Source organism: Sesamum indicum, linkage group LG3 (genome assembly GCF_026168435.1).
Source record: "Sesamum indicum cultivar Baizhima isolate 11 linkage group LG3, ASM2616843v1, whole genome shotgun sequence".
NCBI classification, from domain to species: Eukaryota; Viridiplantae; Streptophyta; class Magnoliopsida; order Lamiales; family Pedaliaceae; genus Sesamum; species Sesamum indicum.
Genome location: NC_142659.1, coordinates 2,286,984 through 2,312,684, shown reverse-complemented (window position 1 = coordinate 2,312,684; position 25,701 = coordinate 2,286,984). Strand labels below are relative to the sequence as shown.

At 36.0% G+C, this 25,701-nt stretch overlaps 3 protein-coding genes, 1 long non-coding RNA gene and 1 other non-coding gene across 12 annotated transcripts; 2 read left to right on the top strand and 3 right to left on the bottom strand.

Annotated features, from left to right (window-relative positions):
- The first annotated feature begins 2,635 nt into the window (after window positions 1–2,635).
- LOC105157035 (HVA22-like protein a) lies at window positions 2,636–4,911 on the top strand. Of its 2 annotated transcripts, none has more exons than XM_011073332.3 (5): window positions 2,636–2,897; window positions 3,220–3,246; window positions 3,393–3,515; window positions 4,224–4,470; window positions 4,635–4,911. In XM_011073332.3, exons 1-5 carry the CDS (start codon window positions 2,833–2,835, stop codon window positions 4,653–4,655), a joined length of 483 nt encoding a protein of 160 aa, XP_011071634.1. In that variant the 5' UTR covers window positions 2,636–2,832; the 3' UTR covers window positions 4,656–4,911. The 2 variants fall into 2 exon arrangements, with proteins under 2 accessions (XP_011071634.1, XP_011071633.1); XM_011073331.3 differs by having other exon boundaries at window positions 2,637–2,897; window positions 4,630–4,911.
- A 3,495-nt stretch (window positions 4,912–8,406) lies between these two features.
- Window positions 8,407–10,645, bottom strand: LOC105157034 (uncharacterized). Its single transcript, XR_847413.3, has 4 exons — window positions 10,374–10,645; window positions 8,860–9,311; window positions 8,683–8,760; window positions 8,407–8,584 (listed from the first exon to the last, which is right to left on the bottom strand). It is a non-coding gene; the product is annotated as an uncharacterized LOC105157034 (long non-coding RNA).
- A 2,473-nt stretch (window positions 10,646–13,118) lies between these two features.
- On the bottom strand, window positions 13,119–13,190 carry TRNAP-AGG (transfer RNA proline (anticodon AGG)). The gene has a single exon. It is a non-coding gene; the product is annotated as a tRNA-Pro (tRNA).
- Window positions 13,191–13,451: 261 nt separating this feature from the next.
- On the top strand, window positions 13,452–25,400 carry LOC105157032 (PH, RCC1 and FYVE domains-containing protein 1). Of its 5 annotated transcripts, XR_016064710.1 has the most exons (11): window positions 13,452–13,577; window positions 13,703–13,825; window positions 14,449–14,576; window positions 15,126–15,212; window positions 16,225–16,314; window positions 16,908–16,988; window positions 17,569–17,757; window positions 17,832–19,937; window positions 20,492–20,638; window positions 21,260–21,420; window positions 25,264–25,400. XR_016064710.1 is itself a non-coding variant. In XM_011073329.3 (10 exons), the coding sequence occupies exons 3-10, from the start codon at window positions 14,532–14,534 to the stop codon at window positions 21,356–21,358; spliced, it is 2,844 nt and encodes a 947-aa protein (XP_011071631.1). In that variant the 5' UTR covers window positions 13,452–13,577; window positions 13,740–13,817; window positions 14,449–14,531; the 3' UTR covers window positions 21,359–21,703. The 5 variants fall into 5 exon arrangements, 4 of the variants coding, with proteins under 4 accessions (XP_011071631.1, XP_088734895.1, XP_011071628.1 ...); XM_011073329.3 differs by lacking the exon at window positions 25,264–25,400 and having other exon boundaries at window positions 13,740–13,817; window positions 21,260–21,703; XM_088878769.1 differs by lacking the exon at window positions 25,264–25,400 and having other exon boundaries at window positions 13,740–13,825; window positions 21,260–21,703.
- On the bottom strand, window positions 21,996–25,471 carry EB1A (microtubule end binding protein EB1A). Of its 3 annotated transcripts, XR_016064711.1 has the most exons (9): window positions 25,337–25,471; window positions 24,273–24,341; window positions 24,109–24,195; window positions 23,746–23,852; window positions 23,507–23,649; window positions 23,361–23,437; window positions 22,925–23,038; window positions 22,549–22,763; window positions 22,293–22,431 (listed from the first exon to the last, which is right to left on the bottom strand). XR_016064711.1 is itself a non-coding variant. In XM_011073330.3 (8 exons), the coding sequence occupies exons 1-8, from the start codon at window positions 25,442–25,444 to the stop codon at window positions 22,294–22,296; spliced, it is 843 nt and encodes a 280-aa protein (XP_011071632.1). In that variant the 5' UTR covers window positions 25,445–25,471; the 3' UTR covers window positions 21,996–22,293. The 3 variants fall into 3 exon arrangements, 2 of the variants coding, with proteins under 2 accessions (XP_011071632.1, XP_088734896.1); XM_011073330.3 differs by lacking the exon at window positions 22,549–22,763 and having other exon boundaries at window positions 21,996–22,431; XM_088878770.1 differs by lacking the exon at window positions 22,549–22,763 and having other exon boundaries at window positions 21,996–22,431; window positions 23,361–23,649.
- Window positions 25,472–25,701: the final 230 nt, after the last annotated feature.

The window sequence follows — 25,701 nt, the reverse complement described above, 5'->3', positions numbered from 1 at the left end:
AGTCCATAACTAAATATATAAATAACCAATATACAAAATCCACGTATATAAATATAAATTCAAGTTCACAATCAAATATAAGAAATCAATATATATTATATATACAATACTACACATATAAATATATATATATATATAAATTCAATTAGCTATAATTACCCCAAATCTCAAAATACTTCAATTAACACAAGGGACTGCTCAACCATCTATTTTGTCGTCACGTTCTATAATAGAATATTATACTTACAATCAATATATATAAAATATCATAAACTCTAAATAAAATATTATATAATAGTTCATTATTTTCTACCAATATTTTAATATTTCACTTAGATTAAAGTCCAAATCCTTGTTTCATTTTCTTTTAAATAACTACACTTTCTAAGCTTCCCAAATGTATATTTAATTTATCAACTGATTAATAAGAATTCATTTAATCAATTTTTTTTATATATTTATAACTATCATTTTAACAACATCTCTAAATTATATTACCATTAAAAACCTCATTCCCTTTTTAATAACATAATATTTCTTAAATATAATTTTCGAAAAATTTCTATGAATTTTCTAACAATTTATTGTTACTATATAATTTGATTAAACAACAATACATAAAATTACGTATTTGATTAATCATTTCGATGGAATTGTCTAAGTTAACTATAATAATAATTAAATCTAACAAATTTAATAATTTAATTAACCAACTATATCATTTTTATATCAAATGTGATATTTAATTCGACACTAATTTTAATAGTCAAACTCATAAAATATTCCGATTAAATAGTACATTGATCAATATAAACAATATTTAATAAATAAACTAATTACGTTCTTCATAATTTTCTTAATTAATATAATTTGCCCTTAAATATTATAACGAACTCTAATTTAATTCATTCAAATTTTATTATATCTCAATTTCAATGTATAATTTTTTTATAATTAAATTTAAATTCCTAAATAATCACCACTATCCACCTCCGCCATAACTCCCGCCGCCATAAGAATGGCCTCCACCCCTGCCACCTCCGTCATCGTCTCTTCCGCCTTAAAATACATTGTTAATACGTCAATTTGGGGCTTTTACACAATTTGTGGGTTTTAGTTTGATGTATAAACCTAAAGGGTATCGATACCATTTCACATTTGAAAGTTTCACTCATATATAACGGTTTGTGACGATGTTGTAATATTAAATTTTAAAATGTTAATTATGCTCTTAAATATTTGTATTAATATAATTATTATTATTTTTCGAATGGTTCATGCGATTTTTTAATCGTCAATTACTACTATGCATATTTATCTCCCACTTTCGCTCATGTTTATCACTTGCTTCACTTTTAATCATGTAGTGGCTTTTGTTTCTAAAATTTTTGTCATGGCAATCTGGTTGTATGCATGTAGGTACTGTAATGAGTTAATATATGTACTAACTTGCCGTCGTGGCATGCTATCTCTGTGTATATATAATAAATAATCTTTTATATTTTAAAATGTATTACAAATAAGAATATAATATAAATCTAAAAGATAGAAAGAAGACAAAAATATCCAAGTTAAGGGTATTATCAACACAACAAAAAGATTGGTGTAGTGATGTTATAAATTGCCGTTCGTGCATATAATATATAATTTTTTACGTTTTAAATATGTCGTGACTAAGAATAAAAATTATAACCAACACATCATATTTCAAAAGAAAAAAAAAAGAAAGGAAAAAAATTAATTTAGTAGTGTTATCGACATAATCAAGAACTTGGTGTCGTAGTGTTACAAACTGCTATTTGTGAATGAAAAAAAAAAGTCATCTTTTATATTACCATAGATTAGTATCTATACATAAAGTGGTGGTTTTGACAACGTTTTACCAATTTTTTTTGTGATCCAAAAGATATCATTCAATTAATAAGATAATTAACTTATTTAGTTTTTTTTTTAAATATGATGTGTTGGTTATATTTTTTATAATATATTTTAAAATATGTGAAATTATTTATTATATACATGCAGGAACAATGTGCCACGATGGCTAGCAGATATAAAAGAAAAGGATAATTTCATTCCCTCACATGAAATTTTGTGTAATTACACGTAGACCAATGTGATTTGAAAAATTAAATTTAACACCACTGAGGTTTGCTTCCATCTAACACATATGTTCCTCCATTAGTGAAAATTAAATTTACTTTCAATTAACTTATTACTGATTCTGACTTATTGTGGGACAAATAATTTTTTTTTACTAAACTACCCTTGTAATGGCGAAATATACCTTCTCACATACATTAACGTGTGACGATGTATAAGGTTAATTTGATTATTAAAAAAAATTATTTGACCTATAATAAATCAGTAATAAGTCAATTAAGATTAACTATGAATTTTTATCTGATTTTTTTATATTAATAAATATAGTAAATTTTGATTATAGAGACACTAATTAGTGAGATAAAAATAAAACTCAAACGTTCTAAATATAATTTTTTAAATAATAAATAATCTATATTTAATTACACCAACTTTAAAGAGGGAGCATAATAATCTCTATAATATATAAGTTTCAATATAAAATTGGAATAAAAGATTTCCGTCAGCAGTGCCTACTCAGCTACTTTTGTGCCACATTTGGACAACACTTGTTCATCGACTTTTGTCCCTCTCGCCGAGCACTCTTTCTTTATTGCATCTACACCTTTTCCCTTTTTCTGTGGAACTCACTTCAATTCAAGGCAGCCCAGCCCGTATAACTAAAAGCGTGCGTGCTACTTCTCGAATTTTCCAAGCATAGAATCTTGACCTTGTGAGGCACGGTGGGAGATGGGCGGATCTGGAGCAGCAAGCTTCCTCAAACTGGTGGCCAAGAATTTCGACGTTCTTGCTGGGTATCAGTCTTGTAATCTTTCCTCTGAGGAGTCTGCTTTTGTTTGTGGGGTTTTTGGGTTGTGGGTCGTGTTATTTTTAGGGTTCTTAATCTAATGCGGTGGAATTTTTTGCTATAAGTGGGTTTGGTATCTGTTTTATCAGATGGGGGTTTTGATATTAAGGTAGAAAGTGTTTTTGTATGGAGAAGTGATGATTTTAGTTTCATAATAAAGGCGGAGAGTGTTTGTTCGTGGAGTAAAGATGGTATATTGTGCTTGCTTATTTTATTTTGTTTTTTATTTTAGGTTATGTTTTGATGTTTGTGTTTTTGCTATCTTGCAGGCCTGTGGTTAGTCTGGTATATCCTCTGTAAGTTGGGTTTATTCTTCTTTTTTGTTGTAATTACTATCTTTGAATTGTTTTTCCGTTGATATTTGCACTCTGGCTGTGCTAGAAGAAGTTTTTGTGTTTTTTTAACTGTGGTTTGATTGTGTCTTATGTACTGATTTGGGCAGATATGCGTCAATTAGAGCAATTGAGACGAAGTCGCCTGTCGATGATCAGCAATGGCTTACTTATTGGGTTCTTTACTCAATGATTACCCTTTTTGAGCTTACCTTTGCAAAGCTTATTGAATGGTAAGCTTTTTGTGATTTAGTCATCGTTTTGGTTTCAATTATCATAGATCTTTGATGAGTTCTAGTATCTGATGCTGTTAATAGGCTGGACTTGTTTGGAATTGTTGTATCTTTATTACTTGTATATGATGTGGTTACTTGCTCTACTTGGCTTAGCAATGAACAACTATAAGAAGCTTTACAAATTTACGAATTCTGAAAATCCTGTATACATATACATTCTTGTGAGAAAATCAAGAAAAGTCTGCATGATATGTGGATTGCCCAACTATGGCTATGAAAGAAGTCGTGTGATGAAATCTGGAGAACTTTCAGTGAATAATCCTAAGCTGAAGAAGCTTATTTGATATTTGATTTTGAGCCGCTTGTATTCTGTTCTCATTGTATGTTTATGCTTAGAGTAAGAACAAACTTAGCTAATGTCAACAATTTCTGTTCTCATTTTCTTTCTACCACTTTAGCTTTTAAAGGCTCCTTTGCCACGTTGAAGTAAGTTATTACATCTATAGGTGAGAAAGATACTGTCCAAATCTGAAAGGTATGGTTTCTGCTATAATGTCAGTGGCATTCAACCTCTGAATTTTCATTAGTTTTCGAACTTAATACCATATCCTGCATATTTTTTTCTTGATACCACCTTGAGATCCTCTGTTTTCTGTTGCCGGACATTCAAAAGTGGTGATCATTTGAACTCTGTCTGTATGCTAGGTTACCTTTCTGGTCATATGTGAAGCTTATTTTCACCTGCTGGTTGGTCATACCTTACTTCAGTGGAGCTGCATATGTCTATGAGCACTACGTTAGGCCTTACCTTGTAACACGGCAGAAGACTGTTAACATCTGGTATGTCCCAGGGAAGAAGGACATTTTCAGCAAGCCCGACGACGTTCTTACTGCAGCTGAAAAGTATATCGAGGAACATGGGCCTGAAGCATTTGAGAAGATGATTCACAGAGTATGTGATCTTCTGTTCCTTCCCATGATACCTTACCTTCGAAATTTTTGCATAAAAAATTTAAAATTGCATGAAAAACTTTCTTGGTTTGTCAACTATTTTACAAATTTGTCAGCCCAATTCTTGCATCAGTCTCATGCGATTTTCGTTTCCGTCTAGTCTAGAGAAACTACCACCAGGAGTAGCAATTACACTTTCTACAATGACGACTACAGATACGAGGATGACTACAGGTACTGATCACAGTCGAGTGTAATCTCTTTTGTTCTCTCCTTTTCCCTTGGTTCGACAGGGAGGTCTTGACCTGCTTTTGTAAAGAGGACCCAGAAACCTTATGCCTTTATTGTACAATACGTTCGACCCTGACTCTGTGTTTTGGAGATACTGGTGTTCTATAATGTAATTACCTGGTTATTGGTGCTGGAAAGACTTTCTTTTTTATGCTTGGCATCGTTTTGTTTGATATTTGAGCTTTTGATCCTACAACGATCATACTCGTTCCACACCGGTGATTGGGTGTGGGGAGAGTATGGATATGGCGAAGATGTAAGTGCAAATTATGTGGTACCGGATTGCGGTAGATTTTCACTCTAGTGATCTCTGCTTGACTGTGATGGGAAATGGCTGGCAGCCTAGCACAAATTGCTACAGATGTTACGTAGTTCGATTTATACTGGCTTATCATTCTAGTCATGACTGATGCCTATCCAGGCGTAGTTCCATCATTGAAAAACAAGGTACTTAGAGAGTCTCTCCAAATATTAAAAATGGTAAATTACAACGGGTTCTTTTGAAATTTGTTATAATTATAAATATTCTTCGTTGTTTGAAATATTATAAATATTCGTTTGAAATTACAAATATCCTGGCAGATATTCTCTTGTGAGGTGTGATTGTTTATTGTAGGAGGGTAATTGTTAGGATATTTATAATTTTGGTGTGTATTTGTAATTTTTTAAAAATAAAAAGAGATTTGTAATTAAGATAAATTTCAATGGAACTCTTTGTGACTTACCCTATTAAAAATCAAGAAGTTTTTGAGTATTTGGCTGATTTTTCAATTATCATGAAGTGTTTGATAATTGAACTTTTATTTGGAAACGAAAAAGAAGTAAGATCAGTTTTGAATCGATGGATTTAGATTCAAAGGAATGACTCCACAATAAAAGAATTCGAAAGTAATATTCAACAAAATCTAATTTTAAGTTAGAGTTGAAGATTTTGAATCTTTTGAATTTAAAATTATTTAAATAAATTTAAAAATTTTATCAGTAGGAATTTAAACGCATCGATCCAAATATATAGTATAATGAAAGAGCTAAAATGAGCTGTGTGATATTTTTATAGATCATTACAGCAATCTTCTCTTTTTGTGTGTGTGTATATATGTACCAAATACTGTTAGTTTTAGATTGTAACATCGTTTTTATTATGCTTCATTTTTTTCTTCTTAGTTTAAGTTATTTAAACTAAACAATACTACTATAACTACAAATAATAATAATAATAGATAGATAGATAGATAGATATAGATCATATAAAATTGACCTTTACCTCTTGTTCCCGTCACAAAACAAGGTCTATCCTAGCCAAAGAACAAAATGACCTTTACCTCTTGTTGTGCTCATCCTCCTTTACGTCGGCAAGACTTGTTGTTGAGTGCCCCCATCCAATATACAGCCAACTCTTTCCCCAATATCCGACTTGAAGACAATAATCAACGAACCTACACCTAAAGGTGTCACAAGCTCATTACTAGCGAAAATAAGGAGTGCCCAGTCTGTCAAGTCTACCAATTCCTCGTAGTACTCCCCTAATATCCCCCTGATTCAATACCCAAGTCAATTGTCGGGAAGCAGCTTCCTTTGCAAGATGATCAGTCGCCCCATTAGTCTCCCAAAAAATATGTCTAACGTCCGATCCTAACTCCTGCTAGATCCGCCACGTCAACCATTATGGGGGCTAAACCATGTGCCAGGACAAGCTCCAAGACGCGCTAGACAACAGTGAGCTCTGCAATCACACTAGTAGTTGTGCCTAAAGCATACTGGTATGCTAGTCGCACCTCTTCAGTCATATCGCGAATAATGCCTGCCGCCCCCTACTGCCTCGAGGTTCCTAAGAGAAGACTTGTCTGAGTTTAGTTTGAACCAAACTAGAGGCACCATCGGTTTGAAACAGAAACCCATAGCCAAAGCTCGGTGAAAATCACCCTTCCACTGTGTGCTTGTCAAGATCCATGCTGCATACAGTGTGCGGAGATGGCGCTGAACCTCAACTATGATGTTGGTGGCCACAAACTGTACCCCATGATACTTTGCAGCATTCTGTTGCGTCCATGTAAACCATAGGATTAGAAATGGTACCAATGTGCGAACATGCAAGTCCAAGTGAAACAATGTGGAGTAGTGCCAGAAGTGTACCATACGAATAAGGTCCCCTGTTTTATAGATACTAAGCCCAAAGATATGAGCAAAGTGCTGCTACATATCCCACACTGCTGAACCCTCAACAAACAGATGCAGAATGGTCTCCTCTGCCTCGCAATATTGATATTTAGATAAGAAGCTAAAGGCCTTATGCTTCATACGTGCATCTACTAGAATTCGGTCCTGGAATAGCCGCCATAAGAAAATTGACATTGTTGGCCGCAAGTAGCTATGCTATATTTCTGCGAAAAGCTGCTGCCGAGGAGAAGCCACTCAGATAGCCTCCCAGGCCGATGTTGTCGAAAACGTCTCGCCACTGGCTCTAGTCCACACAATCTTGTCCCTCTGACTCGCTGCAACCAAAATTTGGCAAAGAACATGTGCAATCTTTGGCGGGACTGGTCTAAAGATTCTGGGCACATTCCATTCGCCCTCATGTCAATAATAACGTACTGGCTCAATAGTGTCGAGGGCCCCATGCACGAGCTCGCTAGATGAGAGGCTCTGCCACATCTCTAATGCGATATAGATGATGCCAAACACATGAATGATTTCGATTATACGGCACATGAGTAGGATGTAGTCTCTTACAGTAGTGGTCATGCAAGATTTCCAACCATAAGGATAATTTGAGCCTAAACCACCACCAAAGCTTCATGGAGAAAGCTCCGACATAATCCGCCGAACTCTGAATACCCAAACCACCTTCTGTCACTAGAAGACACACCTTGTCCCATGAAGTCCAGTGGATGTTCATGTGGCCATTATACAAGCCCCAAAAGAAAGCATTGAATATGCGTTCAATAGTTATCAAGATAGACTTAGGCGGATGAATCACCTGAAGCGAATGTAAGGGCGTGGCCTGCAACACACTTCTAATCAAGGCCAGCCTCCCTCCATGAGAGAGATTCAATGGTTTCCCTTTGGGAACACGCAAGCGGAAGCGGTGATAACAAAATGAGTAAATTAAAACGGAAACGCAATAAAACAATAGTTCCAAAGGCTGTAGCCTTGAAGTTCCTGGACGTTCGATGTAGTTAATAATAATAAATGACAACAATAAAATTAATGGGGCTATTGGTTGAATGAGAACGGGAGATTCAAACATGTACATCAAAATTACCTCTTTGATTTATTTCGCACCTCCTTCGTTTGATTCCTTCACCCAAGACTTCAACGTAAAAACCTTCTAAAGTTGCGTCCACACCTCATTGAAAATGAAATCCCTCAATTTTATTTGCTAGAAGAAAATTAGGGAGAAAACACACCAAGTGTGTATGAGTAGGGGTGGGCATCGGGTCGGGTACCCGACACGTCGGGTTTAGAAAAAATGAACCCGAACCCGAACCCGACTAAGTCGGATACCCGACCAATCAGATACCCGTCGGGTTCGGGTACCCGACAGTCGGGTTCGGGTTTTTTAGCTTCAAAAAATGTACAAGGTCAATTTTTCAAAATGAAAGTAATTCACTCCATGTAAATCTAAAATATAAGTTATGGACACAAATACTTAAAGCTTTACATAAATACCAAAAAAAAAAAGAGTTCAATCACATCCATAAATTATCATAGGTTTTTGTAAATTATTTTAGTAACAACAATAAAGCCAAGGGCTCCTAAATCCTAATGCCTATAGACTGAAAAAGCAACTAGCTCATATCACATTTTCATCCTCGAGCCTCGACCTGTCAAGCATTAAACATATAAAGTGGAAGAACTATTAGAGAAAGTCAAACAGATTAAAAATTTAATATTACACAATGAGGTTCTACCGTTCTAATACCTTGTCAAAAATTTACAAGTACCAGTTAGCACCATTACATGTCAATAATTGTTGAATCAACCCCCAACTTAGTTAACTCTACAACAAAATAGAAAGTAGTTAGATAAGTAAAATATATAGGTAGAATACATAGAATTGAACAATAATCGAAATACAAGAAAAAGAATAAATAAGTACCTTTCTCAACCACTTCAAGTTCACTCAAATCCTCCTCAATGCTAATTGGTTTGTAGTCTTTTCGTATCCAATCTTGAGTACAAATAAGCGCTTGCACTATTTCGTATCCAGTCTACTATAATATTTGCACCTAGCCTTTTGGACATTATCCTTTTCACAATGAAATTTAACGAAATGATCCCAATACGGTGATCTAGAAGCCACTACCCTCTTTTTCCTTTTTTTAGAATCACCTAAAACATCTTCCTCCTCATCCTCTCCCTCCAACTCCTTATCAATATTATCATCAAAATAATGCTCAACATTTTCAAGATGATCACCACTAACCTGATTTTTCAATCCATCCATATTTATGGTTTGAGCATTCAGTGACGAGTTAGACTGAAACTGAGAGTGACTTCCAATTCCATCTATATTTATGAAAGATATATTGAGAAGCCAATGTTTCCAATCTGCAAAGTATAAGAACAAAAAAACATATTAAGAGTTGCTTCTATCATAACCTTGCATTGAATAAAAATACAAATATTAGCATGTAAAATTAGAGTTTTGACTTTTGACTTGATACTATAATAGCTACCATCAAAATGGTCTTATGCTTATAACAACCTAGCCTCTACATGTTTCCTTGCATAACAGTTTTATTCTTCTAGTAAGGTTTGCCAGGGGTTTATGACTAAAGCAATCTTAAGGGAACATCACATATACTATCAGTCCTTAATTTAAGTAATGAAATGACATTTGGCGTACAGAATTCAAGATGCTAATTCAAGTATACTTTATCACTCCATTGTCATGCAGACGAGAAAAATATAACAAAAGATGCAAAGTCCATACCTTTAGCTTTAAGTGTACAAATATTTTATACGCAAAAGTTTCACCACGTTAAATTTTTGGCTCATTTCAGAGACCAAGTCATATGGTATATAATGTCACGGAAAACTGGCATGAAATATAAACAAAAACAGATTACAGGAAGAAGTTATAATAAATTTGAATTATCATTTATGTAGGGCTTTTAGTCTCCTGAGGAGGATCTTCTCTTGTACCCACAACATGCAAGTACTATAGTTGGTAGCTATTATGCAAGGAAACATGTAGAGGCTAGGTTGTTATAAGCACTCAGGTAAAACTTAAAAGGGTTTAAGGCTTCCAGTTCTAGCATATATATAGTCTTCATATCTAGTATTAAAAATCTCTTTATATATGGAACTTTGAATTTAAAATGACACGTTTTCAATTTCGAGCTAATTAGCACTACAAAGCAAATTAACACAGACAAATATATAGATAGAGAATTATTCAATTAATTTGAAGAAATTGAAGGATGAAGATGAAACATGCAAATGCAACTTCAATGTGACATTTCAACAAACACTAAGTATGCATACAAACTTACCTTCAAAATCAAAATGTAAAACAAATTAAAACTAACCAAAAATCTAATTACAACAACAATACATAACTATTATATGATTACATCAACAAAACAACTCCAATCATTGAAAAATTACCAGGCACAATTCTGAAAATTGACAAAAATAGCGATTGTTGTCGGCGATGAGGGAGAGCTCGTCGTCATTGGAGTCCGGTGGGTGGCGCGGCCGCAGCGACTGGTTGCCGGCGACAGCAGCAGCAACGACAGCAACAAATCAACAATGGCAGTAGACAGTAGTAAGGAAAGAAACGGGAGCAGGACTGCAGGTGCAGGAGCAGCAGCAAGGGTTTTCTTTTCTGGCTTGGATAATACCCGTACCCCCTTTTTTCCCCTTCTCCCAATCGGGTTTTTCGGGTGGATATTTATTATCCGAACCCGAACCCGATTGGGAAGAATTGGGTTTCGGGATAATCCGAAATCGAAAAAAATCCGACAAACCCGATCCGATTTGCCTTTACCCGATCGGGTCGGGTCGGGACCCGAAAAATCCGACCCGTTCGCCCATCCCTATGTATGAGAGGAAGGGGGCGGCCAAATGGTGGAATTAGCGGAGAGAAAATTATTTTCTTTTGTGTATTCATTCATTAGTTATTCCAAATAACTAATACACATATATATATTTTGGATGAATGCATTAAAATATGTTTAGGTTCATTTAACCATCCATAAGGTGATAAAATCCTTTATTCCAAATAAAGAATGACTAACATGGCACTTTTCAAAAGTGAATTTGTTAGTCAATAATTTCTTTTTCTAACAATTTCCACCACCTTAGTTAATAGGCTTGGGCCGATTTTAATTAATCAAAATACAAGGCCCAATTAATTAAATCTAATTTAATTAAAGCCCACTTAATTAAGTCCATCATATATTTAATCCAATAAAATATATGTGTCCAATAACCCTTTATTAAATAATAAGTCCAACTTATTAATAATAAGGGTAAGTCCAATATAAATTAATCCAATTCATTTATCATTGGGCTTATCCATCCAATGGATCCCTCTCATCTATAAGTAATCCAATTACTTATGGACCCAATTAATCCCTTGTCCCTTCTCGTTGATTTGTATGTTAGGTTAACCTTTCAGCTAGACTTGGGCAAGTGTCCAACACTATAATTAATTAAATTTCAATTTGATTAATAATTCTTGATCAACCCTAGATCAAGAAAGCTCGTCACCATGGGTGGTCGTCTAGCAATGGTCCATGGCACTAGAGACTAGGCAAAAATCCATGTGAACTTTTAGGCTCCCGAGTCCATACGAGTACGGTCCTTCCATCTACAGTCTCCCGGCTTAGTCTAGGGCATGGAATTGGGCGTCGGTTCCCATCCTGGACTAGGCGTCTATGCTTAATACTTGAGATCGCGTTATGCTAAATTGCTCGATATAGGAACCTCTTCTTCCTATTCGACCAATGACTGTGGCCACAGCTTTATACAGCATCGGTCGCATCTCTAGATGCATAGGAGATACCTCTGTCACGTTTTGACAGGAGATGGATCCTCTTCTTAGAACTCACCGTCCTCGCTATATACTTTGACTGCACTAGACAAGGCTTATGATGACCATGTATGAGACACAATCACCTCTCACACAAATCTAAGATGCAGTCATCGCATGCACATAACTGTCGTGATTCCTCACGTCTAAGGACTACTCTCGTACTATCGGAGTTGGGGACTCAAGTCATACCTACCAAGCCTCCAAGGCTTCCGTATGACTATCCCCGCTAGTCAGTTCAGTCGATTTGACACCGAGTCAATCGACCCATTAAGTTCGTATAGACGTCCCACGTCTGTCACCGATGAAATACGACAGTCATCAAATGAATGCGACTCTTAATGCAAGCCTCAATAGGACTCTCGATGCTCAATCTCGAGGTCCTCGACTTGAAATATTTCAGACCCAACCCTAAACAGTTGGTGTCATGACCACCATCTAATGAGCAGTTCAACTGTTGCACGGTTGTTAAAGTGGTCTGTGTTGTGACGTCTAAGCAGTGTTTAACGTAATTTAGTAAGCACAACAAACACGTGTGCCGACGATGAATTCTTACCACATTCATCAGGACAACATTGCTTAAATAAGATTGTTTGAATGGTTCTCAAAGCTGCCAATTCAATTGGATTTTGATCACCCGTTCCAACCGTCGTGTAATCGGAAAATGAGCAAATTAAACAAGCATGTCTTCTTATTTTCCATGTACAGAGGGACTCCCAAATATGTAACTAGGAGATATTTCAATTGGTATCCCATAACATGCTGCAGTGCCTGCAACTATGACGATAGAACCTGTCGGTCAATAAGAAAAGAGCACTTCGTGCTATTAATCAGCTGTCCCGACACCCACGCATATGTTCGTAGAAAATCACGGAGTAACTCCATATGCTGCCTGCAGATGTTAGTAAAAATCATCATATCATCGGCATAGGCTATATATCTTATAAGATCTTATAAAAAAAAGTCAAGAAAGTTAATTAGTTTTTTTTAAACAGCTTATAAGACAAAAAAAACATCTTATTTTGAAATCTTATAAGCTCTTTAAAAAAAAATTGCAAAACACTTTATTGAAACTTATACGCTCTCAAACATCTTATAAGATATTTTGATAAGCTTATAAATTTAGCCAAACACCATCACTGACATTTACTGTGAGTATACAAGTCTTTTATTTTTTATATTTATTTAGATAAATGTAGAAAAATATTGAAGATAGCAAAAACAAGGTAACCCATTGAAAATGGGATGGAAGCACGTCAGAACAGCCCGGTACAGTTGATAAAGGCCCAAAATAGAAGTAATGAATAAAATTGAAAGGGGCATTCCGAGAATTGAACTCGGGACCTCTCCCACCCTAAGCGAGAATCATACCACTAGACCAAATGCCCGCGTTGAATAAATTTTTAAGTATTTGTATAAGTATCTAATTTCGTGGAGATGGAGGGGAGGAGGCGAGCAATGAAGTGAAGTGCAGTGGCAGTGCAGCTCCTCAACTGACAACTGTGTTTTTTTTCTTTATAAATTAAAAAATGGGACCCATCATAACAGATTCATGTGACGTGGCACCACCTGATGAATTACGCCATACATTTCTGTTTTAAGCAGTTATTATTTTGGTCTTACATTTCATTTCATTTCATTTCGCCGAGAAAATCTCGCTCCGATCTTCATTCTTCTCACAGCTCATTTCCTCTCTCTGTCTCTGTTGCTATTCTTTCTTCTGGAGAGGATTTCGGAGCTGAAACGTCTAGACAGATATACGGTTCTTCATGAAAGTACGCGCTAAAAGCATTTCGCGCGACTGTATTAATTACCTTCGTCTTTGAATTGACGTAATTAATCGTTTTTCTATTTTTTTTGGTTTTGATTATGTTAATGTCATCGATTTGCATCGTTGAAGCTGATCTAAAAGGCATTTGCTTGAGTTCGTGGCGCAGCGCTTAGGTTCTGAGCCTGTTTCGTAACTGGTTGATGAATGTGATTGCTGATCGATGATGATGATGCTGATCAATGATGTTAGTTGGTATAATTTGTGCACTTTTGGTTCTGAGGTTTGGTTTGTTTTGTGTTACGAATCCAAGCATTTTGAATGGAATTGTCAAAACTTTGTAGCTTCTGGTTATGTAAGCTTAGGATTATGAAAGAATCTTCCCTACTGTTCAACCGTAAGTAGTTTATTATGTGTTCCATGTTGAATCTGCCTACTCTTAGTTTAATTTGCTCTCTTTTTGTTTGATTTTTCTCGTATGTCTTAATGTAGAAGTAAATGCAGGGTTGGATCTTTAATGATGATGATTTTTCATATGCGTTATGTGGTTAAGGATTGATGATTTGGGGAATGATAATAGTCTTAACTGGTCTTTATCATTTGTTGAGCTCGAATTAAGAAGTTCAGATACTTGATATATATGCACAACTCGCTAGATAATGTCTGTTTCTCTCATGCTTGAGTGTTATAACATGATAAAACTGTGGACTCAACTGGTATATTGGAGAATTTTAACTGTTTTCTGTTCTTTCTTTTTTTTTTTTTATGAATTTATGTTCTTTAGTGTTTGCTGAGATATTTGTTTTAACTAAGCTTAATACTGAGCTAAGTTTACCTTATCTACTTAAGATTCTCAGGTTCTTTTCGTTTAATTCTAGGCATTTGGCGTTGGCTAGATGGGCTTCATCAACTTAGGGCTTCATCAACTTACGGATAAGAGTTAATTAACATACCAACTTGAATGAGTACACTACAGAGTAGTCCTGGCGACAGGGATACTGTGCAGGTATATCACCTAATCAATCTTCTTGTAATTTCTGGCTCCAGTGTGCATTTAGAGATTGATACTTGAAAGTCTTTTAACAAATGCACATAGGAGAATCGTGCTATTTTATTCTTGCCTCTTACTTGAAGCCTGCTTATGCTTTTGGCCACCTGAACTGGAAAGTGCATGAGTGGATTGCTAGGTCTTTAGCTGGTTTGCGTGTGCATGCACATATTGAAAGTAACCTTAATATCTGGTAGACATCTTGATAATGAAGATAATCTTTTTCTCCAATTTAAGTGCATATTTGCCGTTAGTTTCATCTCATAATTAGACATCCTCGCTTTAGAGTTTCAACTCCAAATAACCACAATGGTGATCGCTTTATTAGATTATTTGTTATATCTTGCATTGGTGCATTTATGTTTTTCTTTTTCTTCTCTTTCCTATTAATTATAAGGGCGATGACTTTCTGTGCTCAATGAATAAATGCACATTGTAGTGATGTTTTGATTATTCATTATTGCATTCGTTAATATTGTTAATCTGTTCCAAAATGTTCTACTACAGGCCATCAATGCTTTAAAGAAAGGTTCTTATCTGCTGAAGTATGGGCGATGGGGAAAGCCAAAGTTCTGCCCTTTCCGGCTATCTAACGTGAGCTCCATTTAATTCTACTAGTGACGCAGTTGTGCTCTTTTATGGTATCTAGCATGATGTATATGTAATATTTCTAGATTCAGTCTTCTATATTCAGGACATGTAATTTGTTCGTAAAATCTCAAGGATGCCGGAATTATAGTTTAGGCAATGATCTAAAAGGATGCAGGAATTGTCTAGTGAACCTATACTGATGTCGTTCCCTTCGGAGTTGTATGGTAGTATAGGTTCGGTCATTTAGTCTTTGATTGCCATTTCTTCATATATGTATCTTAAATGTGAAAAATATAAGCAACTTTATGTGATATTATTTACCCTTTGTGTTTTAAAAAATTGTAGCAATTGACCCTTCTATATTTTTTAAAATTAAGCAATTTATCTTCATCTTAAAAAATATAAGGGGTAAATTGCTATTTTCTTTTCATGGGGTAATAATTTTGTTCATTTACAATATCACATGGGTAAATTGGATTAAATCCTATTTAAATTGAATTTTCATCTTATTCTCTCTCTTAAAAATATATTATTGCATTACTTCTACCGTGGAAAAATGTGTCAAGTACCCATGTGGTATAAACTTTTAGACTAGAGAAGTACTTTAAATTGAGGAATCATGCTAATCCAACTGTTTTACTTCTTTACTGGTGTCCAAGTAACAAGAGATTCCAGGAATTGCTTTGGGGATTTATACTCAGCTTCATCTCTAGTTTGGTTAATCTCATGAGAAACAGAGAAAGGAATAACAAAGTGGTGTTATCTTGTGAAGGATGTGCCTTATTAGAACAAATTACTTCGTGAGAGTTTATGACAATAAATCCTGCTCGGCACGTGTGCCCAGAAAGGCTAACCCTGTTTAGACCCGGCCTTCAGAAGGCTAATGCATGTAACCCTGTTGTTTTTCATCCATTAACCAAGCTGGACACATTAACCGGGCTGAATTTCTAGATTCATTTTTTCGCAACTAGTTTAGTAATCTCATCTTTGCCTATTTCTATTTTTTGAATTTCAGGATGAGAAAACACTAATTTGGTACGTTGGAGAAGAGCAGAAACAGCTCCAACTAAGTCAAGTTTCAAGGATTATACCAGGGCAACGTACTGTAAGTTCTTCCACTACTGACATCCAATTTTACACTTGAAGAATTCTTTACTACTGCATGTGATCATGAACATCCCGCTGAGAAATGAAAAATAATCACTTTTTACTTTAAACATGCTGCATGTTTCTGCTGGCGTATGTTGAAACATGGAACCAGAGAAAAACATTACTCTTGGCCTTGAGAACATTAATATGGAATAACCTAATTCATTTCTTTTTTTAGTTTTTATAGTATTAATTTTTCAAAATTATTTGATGTTTTATTTTAGGAATAAAAGGTTCCGTAGTCAACATTTTTGCAGGGTGTGGATGGGTAGAGGGGGCAAAGAAACTTAGTAATTCTCTTTCTTATTTCTTGCTGTAATAATTAATAGCTCTCTGGTAAGCTTGTAGTCTCTTCATGTTAATATAAGGATACAGAGCATAACTTGTTTGTATGGTTTTTCATTTTGGGTTGCACATCAAATTTAATTGTATGATTACTGAAGTTCTCTAAAATAATTGAACTGCAAAATAACAACTTGATTGTATTTCAATGATCTCCATTCCTTCTGTTAACAAAATGTATTAGCGTTATTGTTCACGATTGTGCAGGCAGTATTTCAGAGATATCCTCAACCTGAGAAGGAATATCAGTCATTTTCTCTTATCTATGGCAAAAATTCCTTGGATGTGGTAGGTAATATTACATAATTCTTTTGTTTTTCGTATTGTTTGCTAATTTACACACTTCAATTACAGTATTGTCACACAGAAACAAGACGTGGATTATGTTAGAGACTGTCCTCTGTGTGTGTGTGTGTGCGCGTGTGTCTGTCTCTGTTTCCTTTCCAGTATCGCACCATGAATACAATTGTTTCTTTACAAAGAGTTGTACAATATTATGAAGCCAGAAGCTGTACAATGTTTTCTTAACAATGAGTTGCCCACTAAGCCCAATATTGCAGCTAAACTTTATCTGCTGCCTTGATCTACCTCTGGAATTGATTGACCAGAACTTCATGACATTTTGAAGAACTAACCCTGCCACTCACGTTGCTTGTGCATTGGTCTTAATTTTTACTCTTGGATTGATTTAGTTCTATTGATACCAAATCTTTGACTACTTTCCTCTTTACTGAAAAATTCCTAAAGTTGTGAAATATGTCAAGATACTGGGAGATCAGAGCATCTTTGCGTAAATAAATATGTGCACAGAGTGTTAGATGAATCTTTGCAAAAGCTAGCTTCTGCAATAATAATCTTATATTGACAGATATGCAAAGACAAGTATGAAGCAGAGATTTGGTTTGTGGCCCTGAGGGCATTGATTTCACGAGGTAACTCTCAAAGATGGAGAACTGAAATTAGGACAGAAGGCATACTGTCGGACTGTTCAAGTGATCAGATAGAAAGAAATTCTCAGTCCGTCCTATCAAATAGTAGCAGCGATGCAGTTCATGAGGTTTCTTGCTATGCTCTTTCTGAGGCGCTCAAAATCTACTATTTCCTCTGATTCTTGTATATAATATTTTGCAGGATAGACATAGCTATAACTTTATTGATGTCCTATCTGAGAAATTGCCTCAGAAAAAACTGAGAAAAGCATTTTCTGACGTTGTACTGCATAAAGCAGCATCTCTATGTTCTCCACTGAGAGATTCTGTTCTCATATCTGGCATTTTACAACAAAATGAAGATGTAAGTGGAAGAAATTCTGCAGATAGTTTCCGACATAGTTTCTCCAGTGCCATAAGTACATCTAGTCCGGAATCTTCTCCTGGAGATGGTCCTTTAAGCAATATTTTCATGTGGGGTGAAGGGATTGATGATGTGCTGCTGGATGGAGGCACGTCTAAGTATGGAGAATCTTTTCCAAGGAAGGATGTCTTTTTGCCAAAGATTCTGGAATCTGCTTCAGCACTTGATGCCCAAAATATTGCTTTTGGCAGTAGACATGCTGTATTAATCACAAGACAGGGGCAGGTTTTTAGTTGGGGAGATGGCTCGGGTGGCAAGCTGGGTCATGGATTAGAAGCTGATATCTCTAACCCTAAGCTTATCGATGGTCTTGGTGGACTGGATATTGTATCAATAGGATGTGGAGAATATCACACCTGTGCTGTAACACTAAATGGAGATCTATACACATGGGGAGATGGCATCCACAACTTTGGCCTTCTTGGACATGGAACTGAATTCAGTTACTTCACCCCACGAAAAGTCATGGGTCAGATGGAAGGAATTTGTGTAACATCCATATCATGCGGACCTTGGCATTCAGCGGCTATCACATCATTAGGTCAGTTGTTCACATTTGGAGATGGAACTTTTGGTGCCCTAGGTCACGGGAATCGGTGTTGCACAAATGTGCCAAGGGAAGTTGAGGCTTTGAAAGGACAAAAAGTAGTGAGGGTATCATGTGGATTTTGGCATACTGCCGCCGTAGTAGAGGATCATTCTGAATTGCCAAGTTGTAGCGACTCTCTAAGTGGGAAGCTGTTCAGCTGGGGAAATGGGGATGAAGGCCAGCTTGGTCACGGTGATACACTATGCCAACTAGTTCCATGCCGCATTAAAATGCCAAATGACAGAAATTTCTGTCAAGTAGCCTGTGGGCAGAGCATCACGGTTGCTCTTACCATCTGTGGACAGGTGTATACAATGGGAACTACTGACTGTGGAGAAGTTCGGCTTCCTGGAAAAGGTCATACATTGCCCATGCGAATTGAGGGAAAAATAAGAAATTCTTTCATCAAAGAAATATCCTGTGGCTCTCATCATGTTGTTGCTGTGACTTCAAAATCAGAAGTGTTCACTTGGGGAAAGGGAAGAAACGGGCAATTAGGCCATGGGGACAATGCTGATAGGAATTCTCCTACTCCAGTCAAAGCTTTAGAGGGGAAACAAGTAAAGAGAATTGCTTGTGGAAACAATTTCACTGCAGCAATTTGTCTTCACCAATGGGCATGCGCAGCTGATTACTCATTTTGTGCTGGTTGTCGTGGTCCATTTAATTTCAAACGTACGCGTCATAACTGCTACAACTGCGGGCTTGTTTTTTGCAAAGCATGTACGAATAAGAAATCCTTGAATGCTTCATTGGCTCCAAATCTGAAAAAATCATATCGTGTATGTGAAGATTGTTTTTCTAAACTGAACAAGGGCTTGGATAGCAGAGTGAACGTTCGACCTCCTAGGTCCAGAAGCCTATGCATTCGTGAGGACTCCAGCAAGGAAAAGAAGAAAGATTTCTTCAAAGTTAAGCAACGCAGTATACTATCTAGGCTTTCGTCATTTGATTCATTCAGAAGGTCTACTAAGAAGCTTTGTAAGAAAAACCAGAGGCCAAACTCAAACAGCACTCCTACTTCTCCATTAGATGGAGTAAATTTTGGATCTGATATTTCCTTTGCATCAAGTCCATCGACATCTATGATTGACAACTGCGACAAAATAAATGCTTCCCTTCCGGGTTCAAAAATGCATTCTCCTTCGTCTCCTTTCTCCTCTGTTACCTCCACTCCACATTATATGTTACTTCTGTCATTGGTACACGGTGCTCCTTCCCATGAAGAAGTTATTGATGATTCAAAGCAAACAAATGATGATCTGACTGAAGAAATCTCAATTCTAAGAGAGCAGGTAAATATTTTTTCTCTGAATGAAGTGTACTACTTGGTTTAGTTATTACCTTAGAAGTTCTAGTTAATTTGCATGAATCATGAGTGTTAATTGTTTTTCAAATATCCTTGAAAATTATGGTCAATTAGCTAGATGTAGTACAAGAAGCTAATAGGAATTACGACCAATATTCATTCATCCCCACTCTGGTGCAAATTATTAGAACCCAAAGAAAAATATCTTGCTCATCTATTTTCTGTACAGTGAATATGGATACTAATATAAATACTTGCTTGCTGGATGTCGCAGCATTAATATGTTTACAGAGCTTTTGTGTGAATGATGGCATGATTATTGCCATTGGAATTGCGAAAACTCATGCGATGGCTGGATAGAATGGTGTCTCAAAAGTAAATAATTCTCCTTATAAATAGTAGATCTCTATCTAACCTAAAATTCAGTGGACAGTAGCAAAGTAATGGAAGCACTATTCTTTCTCTTAAATTATGCAATTTCATTTTGCTCAAGTCCCATACTTGCTTATTAAATATTATGGTTTTGCATGTCACTTGTAGGTGGAAGTCCTCACTCGCAAGTCTGAGTTCCTTGCAGCAGAACTCGAGAGAACATCAGATCAATTAGTCGAGGCGACTGCATGGGTTCAGGCTGAATCCCAGAAAAATAATTCAGCAAAGGAAGCAATTAAATGTCAAATGAGTCAGGTGAGTCATGAACTTTACAATTCGTTGAATATATCAAACTTCCATCTCTCCCTCAACATTCAACACACCATTGCATCACCCAGAAAATTGTATGTCTCTATATGAACTCATATTTCATCAAATTATCATCACTATCTCCACAGTACTTCTCAACATTTTTATTGTCTTAGGAAAAAAAATACATATTTAGTTGCTTCACCTCAAGTCTCTTTTATTTGTGTCTCAATTCTTTGATTATCTAAATTTGCTCAAGACTCGATAGATCATGGAATAATCCTCTTAATGCACACTGATTTAAACTAAAGACAAGTGTTGAAAATAAATTTATGAACAATATAGAGATTTATTTCATTTTTCGAGGGGTGAGGGGTAGATATCAAAGAGAGTAGTAATTCGTTCCATAAATAGCAAGAGGAATAATGAATATGGATGGAGCACTCAGACGCAAATTCTTTGGTTCATCATTTATCTACGTTATAAGATATTCCTTTTTTAGTCTATGTTCTTGTTGTTTTAATTTCTGCTGTCAATAGTTTTTTTCCCCCCTTCTTTTTCTGAATAGTGTCAATCTAGCACACAATTGATGCTCTATAGTCTCTGTGTTGCATAATTTTTTGGCAGTTGAAAGAAATGGCTGCAAAGTTACCTCAGGGGGCGTTTTACCGAGCATCAGGTTCGTTTCCTGACATGTGCCACGTTCTAGGCACTGGTTCTACATGAAGCCATTTGAGCAGCTAGATGTGCTTTGTTTCTCACTCAGCACAGAGAGACCCTTCTGGCAGGTTTGCTTTAGGCAATTTTGAACCTCTAGTTGTCAAGCTTCATTTTTTTGCAAGAAACAATCTTTTGAACCAATTGTTAGATGGAATTTCATTCAACTCTATGCTATAGGAGATGACTATATAGGAAGCAGATCATATTGTGAAAATTAGAAAGCTTTTTTACGGTATGGAACAAACTTCTGACATAGTCTTTTCCTTATAGTCCATGAATGTTTAAGCCATATGCTTTCCTGCATTTAGCCAGGCTCGATTTCTTTTAAAGGAAAATAAAACTTGTATGCCAGTGAGTATTTGTTGATGCTGCTCTGCTGTTCAAGTAGGAACTACCTGGTTTGTTCACTGCTGCTCTACTGCAAATAGGTCGATAACTATTACTTTAGTTAGTTCTTTAGCGATAACGATTGCTCCCCTTTGCCGTCTAACCTGATCAAAAGATGTAAGAATTTTCAAATCCATAATAACAAACTTATTATATTTATTTAAATAATTTTGAGTTATTAATTCTTACTCCCTATAAATCACTTATGCAGTCATGATTTTGAATTTTAGAAGAGCAGAATAGGGAAGTAAAATCATTAACACAGGAAGAAATTGCGTTAGTTACTATGAATTAAGTAGCCAAGTCACACAGTTGCTTTGTTGTTTGAGATCCAGACAGTCTAAACAACCCTCATACATAGAATCACTGAATTCCAGCAAGTATATAGACATAACAAGTGCTGCATGAGCTTTGACCACATTGACTTCAAAAATTCTGGATCTGGTAACAGATTACTGAACTAAATTGATTGACTAAATAAAAGAGCACTTGTCAATTAAAGACACCTAGAGTAACTTGTCTTGGTCGGTGGCCGTAGATGCTAATAGCAAACCTTAGGTTAGCAGTGAACAATCATCAGAAAATCCAGTTTCTTCCACACTGACTGATCCGGACACGATTTCTTGAGCTTCTGTAAGGGCAGACTCTTTCTCATCCGCAGCATATAGTATCCTCTTAATTGCCACAGCCATCTGCAAGAAATTTAGGAAAAAGAAATAACAGTTTCAATTCTTCTGTGTAATTTGCAGGTGAAACTATAAAACCATCAAACATTGGATGCATCAAATAGATATAATAAGTGTGTAGACCTATGACTTATAGTCTTGAATTCATTTCAATATGCAAGCATGATTAGTCGAGGTGAAACTGTCGTGTAACTCCAGCAACGATCTGTCAATCTACCATATGTTAAGTAAACACAACGCAGAAAAGATGATACTAGAGATATCACTATTCTTTCTGTACCAATCAAGGATCATTACACTCCCCCGATATGACAATTGACAAACACTTTGAATCACATCTGCACAAAATTTGTGGTTTTTCCATATCAAAAAGAGGTCTCAAAATAATGTCAGAACGACAAGTTATCTAGTAAGCAGTTATGACTTCCAACAGTCGTAAAGTCTTAAAAGCTAGCATTACATCCATTATGCAGCAGTGATTGCATTCAGAAACTCTTACCGGAAGATTTTCCAACTGAGGCGTCTGACAAAGTATTTCTATGTCCCGCAATTTCGCGAAGTAAAAATCTCTTTCCTTTTCCAACAGGTCAATAGAAAGCTTCATATCTGTAAGCTGTGGATACAACAACATACAATCCAAGCTTAAAACTAAAGGTGAGTGAAATCACAGCATGCAAAACCAACTTTTAGAGGATAGACTAGTACATATAAAAAAGCACGGTAATTATACCGAACATTCCCAAGTTTGATATAATTACAAATACCTCATTCTCAAACAACGAGGAATATTTCTAAATGAATCAAACTTTATGGGAGCTCAATATAATTTACCCTAAATATAACAAGATTTATACTATAATGATAACAAATTTGCTTTGAACCTAAGATGGCCGTAAAGCCAATACCCAAAATACAGATTCAATATGTATCAGTACCTCCTTTGTCAATGCTTGAATCTCAACTGAAGAATTGGCCCCGGTTTCTACACCACCTGATTTTCCTTGTTTGGCACCTGAAAATGAAGACATATCAAGTAATAACTCAAAGGAGTGGTGGTTAAAAAGAAGACGTCCTGGCTTACCAGAAATCTTATTACTACCAGTACCATCACACGAGCCGGGATTCAACGAGTTGTTCGTTTGCAATGACTTGAAATTCTTTTGAGAACCCTTTAAGTTTTTTTCCTTTCCACCTTTAGTTCTGCGCTCCATGGGATTGTAGTTCCTGGACAATTCACACAGATGGAAGACATACATTATAAGATAACTGATGTTGAGTCAAATGAAGATTTGATAAGTATCTATGTTAGAGAAGGTTTACTCGTTCATTATGCCACCATTCACAGAGTCGCAATAGCGTTTCAGCCATTGCAGAAACTCCAAGTTGTCCAATGGCCTCCCCTTCACAAGCTTGTTCACCTCAATATGCTGCAATGGTTGTATAAATGATCAATGGTCACATTTTCTAATCGAATTCATGCTACCTGACCATGGATAATGAGCAAGAGATGGACGAAAACCGAAAATGCCCGCCCCATAGAGTAAAGTACAATGTCATGCTACTTATCATACTTTGTACGAGATGAGTGAAATGGTGATATAGATGCAAAATTTCTAGTAGAGAATGGTATAGACTAACAAAAAAACGCAAAAAAGGGTAGGAAAGTTGAATTGAAACGAATACCTTGTTAATTTTGAGTTTGTTAAAAACGTCCTGAAGTACTTTGTAATTCTGGATCATATCATATTCAGTCTTGGCGTCAAAATTCACCTGACAACAACGGATGTCAGTAATGCCTGCCAGAATATTAGCACATACTTAAACAAGATAAGGTATAAAGTGATCACCTTGTGCATGGGAACAACTCCAGGATATACCATGTCCATCATCTGACACTGCACAGCCCCAGACGCCGCCTGGATAAAAGGTTTATAATTAGAACACAATACATTATCAGCCACACAGTGGGTATACAATCAACGAGATCAAATGGACAGCATTTTAAACAGTGACCCTAACATGAGAAGATACAAGGAAATAGGTTGCTATGCTATGGATATATCTAAATGCAGATGAAATCTTGATCAAATTGATTTAAGCATTTGATTAGGGAAACGATCAAATCTAGTTGATCGTCCCTTGACACTTGTTCTCATAAATTCCCAGATGGTGCAAGTAAGATAACCTTCCTCTCCAAAGACAATTTCATCCACAATCCATAAACAAAGAGCAGGCGAGAAACCAGCATGCAAAACAAATAGGTCGGTCCAAACTTACCTTTCGACCAGCAAACTTTCCTAATCCAAACCCATTGTGTCCAGCCAAAACTATGAGACAAATAAACAGTTCACTTGTGTAAAGAAAGTATAAGGTCATTATTGGGACCTCAACATCTCAATGTATGTCTTAGTATTGAAGTTAGGGTCCCCTCCAAGAATGTAAGAACACCTTTGCAGATTCCACCCTCTTCTAGACAAGAACAAAATACAGAAAAAATTGGCTGAAATTTACCAACAATCAAAAGTTAAACATAGCAGGGCATCAACCAAAAATTGGAAATAGCATCTCTTACTGTCCAAGAAACAGGTTACACAGTATGAAATCATACAAACAAGATCAAGAAAAATTGGAAAAATCAAAGACAATTAACACAAAGTTCACTTCTTGCACAGAAACAATTAACATAAACCACAATATCCCCAAAATATAAAAAAACCAGACTTTGTCAATTTCTCTTTATGAGAAGAAAGCTGAAATTCTTGCAATGCCTCAACTCAAAATTGTGTGAACAGTTCAACTTCTCTTTGTAAGACCAAGTGCTCAAAATTTCACTTACAGGAACACAAAACCAAGAATTCAGAAACAAAGTCCAATTTTTCTCCAAATGGGCAATGGGTTCTTGATTGATTACCTCTTCAACACGAGAGAGATTAAGCTGAAGCCTGGCATTGATCCACGCAAGAATCTCATTCCTCCCCACAAAGTATGCACTATCCATCATCCCTATATTCGTCGCCATTACAGAAGAAGCTATCAAGAAATGGAGATCGACCCTCTACAGCTCTTCACCAACAACTTCAAGATTTCTACTTGGATGTGCGTATGTGCAACATTCTTGCTTGCAGATAATCTTATAGTTCTTGGTGTTTTTGAGTGTTTTTGTCTGTGTGTGTGCTATTCGTGTGTATATATAGGGAGAGGGAGAAAGAAAGAGATGAGTGGAGGAAAACAAGAGAGCAGAAGGGGTTTTTGTAATTCAAAAAATATTGCTGTTTT

Bases quoted from the DNA above. Each gene is read 5' to 3' on its own strand.
- LOC105157035 (XM_011073331.3), top strand. From the start codon at position 2,833: ATGGGCGGATCTGGAGCAGCAAGCTTCCTCAAACTGGTGGCCAAGAAT. The intron at 2,898-3,219 runs GTATCAGTCTTG...GCTATCTTGCAG, and splicing joins AATTTCGACGTTCTTGCTGG to GCCTGTGGTTAGTCTGGTAT. The intron at 3,247-3,392 runs GTAAGTTGGGTT...TGATTTGGGCAG, and splicing joins GTTAGTCTGGTATATCCTCT to ATATGCGTCAATTAGAGCAA.
- LOC105157032 (XM_011073329.3), top strand. From the start codon at position 14,532: ATGAGTACACTACAGAGTAGTCCTGGCGACAGGGATACTGTGCAG. The intron at 14,577-15,125 runs GTATATCACCTA...GTTCTACTACAG, and splicing joins GCGACAGGGATACTGTGCAG to GCCATCAATGCTTTAAAGAA. The intron at 19,938-20,491 runs GTAAATATTTTT...TGTCACTTGTAG, and splicing joins TCTCAATTCTAAGAGAGCAG to GTGGAAGTCCTCACTCGCAA.
- EB1A (XM_088878770.1), bottom strand. From the start codon at position 25,444: ATGGCGACGAATATAGGGATGATGGATAGTGCATACTTTGTGGGGAGG. The intron at 24,342-25,336 runs GTAATCAATCAA...CCTTTTATCCAG, and splicing joins ATCTCTCTCGTGTTGAAGAG to GCGGCGTCTGGGGCTGTGCA. The intron at 23,853-24,108 runs GTATTCGTTTCA...CAACCATTGCAG, and splicing joins ACAAACTCAAAATTAACAAG to CATATTGAGGTGAACAAGCT.